This window comes from Macadamia integrifolia, chromosome 3 (genome assembly GCF_013358625.1).
Source record: "Macadamia integrifolia cultivar HAES 741 chromosome 3, SCU_Mint_v3, whole genome shotgun sequence".
NCBI lineage: Eukaryota > Viridiplantae > Streptophyta > Magnoliopsida > Proteales > Proteaceae > Macadamia > Macadamia integrifolia.
In genome coordinates this window covers 3,039,510-3,045,466 of record NC_056559.1, presented here as the reverse complement: position 1 = coordinate 3,045,466, position 5,957 = coordinate 3,039,510, and the positions used below count along the sequence as shown (strand labels likewise).

Below are 5,957 nucleotides of genomic sequence, written 5' to 3'. Positions count from 1 at the left end.
CCCCAACCATTTTGGAAAATGAATATTGGTGCAAAAAGTATATAAAGTGTCTTGAGAACTTCTCTACTTAAGTTCTGAAGTAGGGTCCCCCCCCCCCCAACCATTTTGGAAAATGAATATTGGTGCAAAAAGTATATAAAGTGTCTCGAGAACTTCTCTACTTAAGTTCTGAAGTAGGGTGTCATTCAAAGTGTGGCTCAAACATCCTTATTTTGAGGTGAAACTGTTTCTACATTTTCTGCATACCACTAAAGCTTCTTGACTTTTTTAGGGCGCCAAGGCTAACTACAGGAGAGAAAACAGTTTGCGTTATGAGAGTGACACAAAGACGGATGCCATATCATCATCAGCAGCAGCAGCAAAGGAATCATGATATGACTAGGTTTTTGAAACCTGTGTCAAAGGTTAATGTGCTGTTTAAAGTGGGTGTAGATCATATGTTGCAATGTTATATTCATCCGTGTGCTAAAATCTTTTTGTGGTCGCTTCTGTATTGATTTTAGTTTTATTGTCTGTGTTGGTTGAAATGTTAGCATCAGCAATCCAACTGGAAATATTGTAGTGATGTTTTGTTTTGCTGTCCTTTCTACAGATTTGCTTATTATTCTGAGCTGTGACTAAAACTGCTTGATTATTTTTTCTCTTTCCTGTGAGAAATGGTCGAAACTTGTAAGAAGAGTAACAAATAGATTAGTGATTTAGAATGAACAGTTGGATATGCATCTGGGTCTAGTTACATAAACCAGGTTATTGATATCATTTGGATTCCAATTTGACAGTTGACAGCTCGAGCAGATGAGTACAACACTCGCTGTACAACCAACACACTCCAGACACCTCCTTGGGAGTTAGATGTCACGAACAGGGAATGGAGATCATATTTCACAGAAGCTAATGAATTGGCTGATAACCAATTGACCCACTTGGGAGTTAGATGTCAGGAACCAGGAACGGAAGCGAATGGGGGAAGGGAAGGGAAGGGAAAGAGGAGGGCAGATATTTCAAGTGGGCCAATTGGTTATCAGAATATTCATAGAAATTTTGAAATCTAAACCTTTACTACCCAAACCAATCTGTTTTCAACTTTTTGACATACTCTGCATGTTTGGTCGAATTCTGACCATTTTTATCATAATCACAAATAAACTCAACCCAGAATTTTCCGTGTTCAGAATTTTTATCATAATCACAAATAAACTCAACCCAGAATTTTCCGTGTTCAGAATTATCCGCAATACCTAATTTGCTAATTATTCACCTTCCTCTCTCATGCCCAATAAAGAAGACGGTTGAGTTCTCAACCTGAACTGCATTGGATTTGAAACTATGTTAAGGATGAACGTAACCTTTCCAGTGCATTGGATTTCAAGCTATGCTGAACGAACATAACATTTCCAGCTTTTAGAATGCTTCATGACATGATCTATTATTATTATTATTTTTTGGGGAACATGTTTTATATGGGGGAGTGTGTCCGTGCACCCAGGCATATGGGGGTGAAATGATCAGTCTGCCCCCATAAAATGGAAAAATGAAGCTTCAATGGATGTTTCCTCATGTGCTCTCATCAATCCTTGCACATGCGTAGGAATGGAACTCCCCTTCAAGAATTATATTCCCTATTTTTTTAATATTGTTATCAAATTGTCTTCTTTAGATTGAAAGATATTTTTGTTTTTTGTTTTTTCAGATAGATAAAACATATGGAATGGGAGTAATAGGTCCCATAGATAAAGGAAACCTACCAACAGATGTTCCCCTCTCGATGGATTTGATACAAAGGCACTAAGGACCTAAACAAATCGATGTAGGACTATAACTCTATAATTTCCAACAGTACTTTCACTTGTGAAACAAAGATTCTTTTTCCCTACAGTTTCGTATTGAGCGCCTTTGGCCTACTGGGTGCTAGTAGGGTTAATGGTCACCTATTCCAATAAACATTCATCCACACACATTAGCATATGATAAGATTTGATCCCACAATTGTTTTCCCTAGACGTTGACTCTTCAAATCGAAGCTGTCACCACTAGGCTAAGTTGGTGTTGATAGAATAAAGACTTTGTTATTATGTGAAAAGATAAAACCAAGAAATAATGGGTTGATACCATGTTGGAAGGTTTGACTAGGTTCAACCTAAACGAGAGAGAGAGAGAGAGAGAGAGAGAGAGAGAGAGAGAGAGAGAGAGAGATGGTCGATTAATGCAATATAGGACCCTCAGAGATAGAATAAGGGATGCGCTATATAAGTGAAGTGGCCTTTCACTCCACGTAACTGAAGATTCTCACTAGACTCCGAATTGACATTAGTTATTAACATCATAAATCTACTAAAAGTACCAAAATCAATATTTTAGACACCTTTGGCTTTTATACCCTCTTCCTACTTTACAAAGGAAAAGATCGTTCCCACTCCCAATCCCAAGCCCAGGAGTACAAAGGAAAAGATCAATCCCGATCTCAATCCCAAGCCCAAGCCCAAGACCCAAGTGCCAAGAAGCATAGCGGCAAATGCCAGTGCCACGCTCATGAAGAACTTGAACGTGCATGATCACGCACCAATAGGAGCATGACTTAACAGGTATTATTTTACTCTCTCATGTATCTTGTATATATGTCCATTCCAACTCTCAAGGGCTTTCTTTTTTTATTTTTTTGAACGAACGACCTACATGTGGGGTTCAAATGAAATCCATCTAGTTAGAGTATGAGAGAAAGTATCCGTGTCAATTCCATTATTTACCATGTGAGAAGGATATAAAAAATCTCGCACTAGCCATTTCAAATTGGCTGGAATCAAGATTGTTCAGGGGAGACTGATCTGATGATACCAAATATTAAAACCCTCCTAACAATTGTATACATAAATGCATTAATTTGCAGGGATTGAGTAATTGATAAGTGAAAGTTTAAGTAACAAAGTAGGACAAGTCAACCATTACCAAGCAAAAACGACTCCACGACACTAACACCTCACCATTTCATATAAGAAAAACAAATAATTAACACTCACGGCTCACCACTACTGAGAGCAACATCATTACTCATCATGAGTATAATTTTTTTAACCTAATTTCCCTTCACCCAAGGTGAGATAGGCATTATTGTGAGGTAAGTGATTTTTTTTACTTCATCTAAGTAGCGAGCAAAGTATTTATGACTGGTAAACTATGGGTGTTTCATTCACCCATGTTGTGTAAGATTTCTTTTTTCTAGGGTTACAACTTACCTTATTTTTGGATCAACTTTCTCTTTTTCAAATTCTCCTTGAAGATTCTCGTCTAAGATGAACCTTTGATTAGTATGAGGAATAGTATTTTCATATTTTCAATCTTATACAATAGAGGTGAGAATTAATAATAACATAAGAGTCCAATCATACAGTTACATCACTATCAGGAACCATTAGAATAATGCTCTTGAATTGGTATGCTCTACAGTGTTTACTCAAAGAATCCTCTTCCTTGTCCATAAACAAAGAGGTCTCAACCCATCAACCCGACCCCATCTGCCTACCCGTCCGAAAAGAAGCCGTATGCGTCTTACGCACTCCGCGTACTGCAGAAGCAAGCTCTCGTGATTGTCCCTTTCTCTCACTCCCACAGTTCCACTCTCAACTTATATTAATAAACAAATGGGGAAAGTAAAAAAGACACGTAAAATCAAAATTCCACAAAGACAAGAACTACAAAAAAGTAAAGGATATCCTACGTGGCAGGCTCCCCTTACCTTCCGAAACACGTACTCCTTAGTCCTTACCCAACATCACCCCCTTTTAACTCCGTCAAAACTAACGCTACTTCCCCGCCCTACTGGGAAACCAACCGACTCCCTCAAGACCCTGACGGTGCCATTATTCCGTTCAAAACTTTAAACAACCTCTCTCTTCTCTTGCCCTTAATCCCTTCTCCTTCTCCATAACCCCTCCCTCCCTCCATATCGTAGTCCACCCAAACCTCCAAGATGAAGATGATGTGAAGATCTCTCTCTCTCTCTCTCTCTCTCTCTCTCTCTCTCTCTCTCTCTGTGGAATCGAGTTCGCTTGGAAATCGACAACTCTGAAAAGAAAAAGGAAAAAAAAAAGGTAATTATTTGGTTTCTGGTTTTGTGTTGCTTGCCTATGAGATCTCCCTTGACTGAATCTAGAAAACCATGGCTGAACGAAGTCTATTATCGGTAATTTTGGAAACCCTAGGCTTATTAAATTCCTTTACATTAAAAAGCCGATTTCACTGTGATATTACTGCTTCTCTCGCCTTGAATTTCGGTTCTTTTGACCTTGTCTACTCACTTGGGCTCCCTTTTTTTATTAACTTTATGGGGTTTCCATTTTCATTGAATCTGTACTTCGTCAATCTTTCTAATTTGGGTAGTAGCAGTAGTTCCAGTTTATTGATTTTTCTTCTATCCTCCCGTTCCCTCCGTTTCTAGTTTTATTTATATAATCGAATGGAAATTTCACAATTCAGCGACTTACGTTTATCCCTTTTCCTCTTCTGTGTTAAGAACTTCTTCCCACCCCACCCCTACCTCTTTTTCTCCGTCTTCAACCTTTTTTTCCCCCAAAATATTGAGTGTGTTGAAGTTTGGAAGCTGAAGATGACTTTTATTGTATTCGTGAACCCGGTTTTTTAAACCTAAATTGAAATTTTGACTTCCATTATCCTTTTTGACAGGGAAATTTCAATTTTGTTTACTTTATTCCCTTTTGGCTGCTTGTTTCTAATATTGTATTAGGGTTAACCAGGTAACTCCAATTCCAAAACTCGGGACTGGTTTAGAATTCCCATTTTACAAAGTATAAACTGGTTCTGTCTCTGTTTATAGCTAGCTGATATGGCTTTCCTATTACGTGTTGGAGGACGGGAGATTCCCTTTTAGATGCTGGGTTTGCTCTGCGTCTTTCCCATCTGCTATTATACTGGGAGTGGCGATCTTCAGATTGATTTTCTATATTTTTGGCCTTGAAATTGGTTTTATATGCTGTTGTAGATTAGGCGTAGTTGATCTTGTTGTTCCACCTATGGTCGTCAAGCTCTGTTCAATTGTGCGATAGAGAGGTAGTGTTTTTATTCTTCACTATTTTCTTCTCGTGGGATCATTTGAATGCGCTCTTTTGTACTTCTCCTTTCCTATGATTCTAATTTTTTCAGCAAGGATGTATGTATTTGTACTCATATTTACCATTCATGTGAGATATTTTATGCTGTTCATGTTTTAAAGCCAATTGTTTTCTACCTCAATAGTTGCTAGTTAGGGTTCTCTTAGTCTCCACTTTCTGTTATAATGCACATATACACTTTTTTGTTTTGGACATAGAATTGTTTTTATGATTAGTTTCCAATTAGATTAATGACTGACTGCTTTGAACCATATTTGCTTTTGAGTTTCCACAGGAACTATTGGACTTGAGCATGTGGGGGAATGGTTCTGGATGAATTATAATAACTCGATAGACTTTTGCTATTGTATGTGAGTGAGGATGGGTTCTGCCTGTTGTGTTGCTGCGAAGGACTGCACTATACCTAACAGAACCAGCCCTGAAATCTTACATAGGAATGCCAGATATTCACCATCATGGAGCTTTCGGTGGGAGAATCGGGGGCGTGTAGCGGGTGAAGTGGAGAATCATATAGATCAGTTTTCTCGTGGAAGCAGTGGGAATTTTTGCCTGGAAATAAAGGAACATAGGGATGTGGAAATGGGAGATGTTTCTGATGGAGGAAGTCCACTGGAGAATTTTCGAACACCCACTCGGCAGAAATTCCCTGTTCACGAAGGAACCGCTGTGAATCTGAGGACTCCAGCTCCTGGTAAACCCTTTGGATCTGTTAAATTTATTGCCACTAATAGTTGCTTGTCCTGAAAATGTTGTTTTCCCTTGTTCTGTTACAACTTCTGTTGGATGTGAGATTATGCTGCTTTTATTTATTTATTTATTTTTTTGGGGGGGGGG

At 38.5% G+C, this 5,957-nt stretch overlaps 2 protein-coding genes across 5 annotated transcripts in view; both read left to right on the top strand.

The window, feature by feature from the left end:
* LOC122073674 (chaperone protein dnaJ 10-like) overlaps positions 1-610 on the top strand; it is an 8,161-nt gene extending 7,551 nt beyond the window's left edge. For both annotated transcript variants that reach the window (XM_042638304.1, XM_042638303.1), the window contains one exon: positions 272-610. In XM_042638304.1, the coding sequence (XP_042494238.1) occupies positions 272-373 (102 nt within the window). In that variant the 3' untranslated portion in view covers positions 374-610. The remainder of the gene's footprint in view (positions 1-271) is intronic.
* A 3,167-nt stretch (positions 611-3,777) lies between these two features.
* Positions 3,778-5,957, top strand: part of LOC122073872 — a 7,493-nt gene continuing 5,313 nt past the window's right edge. The window contains exons 1-3 of one of the 3 annotated variants that reach the window (XM_042638547.1): positions 3,778-4,085; positions 4,994-5,061; positions 5,398-5,814. In XM_042638547.1, the coding sequence (XP_042494481.1) occupies positions 5,484-5,814 (331 nt within the window). In that variant the 5' untranslated portion in view covers positions 3,778-4,085; positions 4,994-5,061; positions 5,398-5,483. The remainder of the gene's footprint in view (positions 4,086-4,993; positions 5,062-5,397; positions 5,815-5,957) is intronic. The other 2 variants (XM_042638546.1, XM_042638548.1) reach the window with 2 other exon arrangements.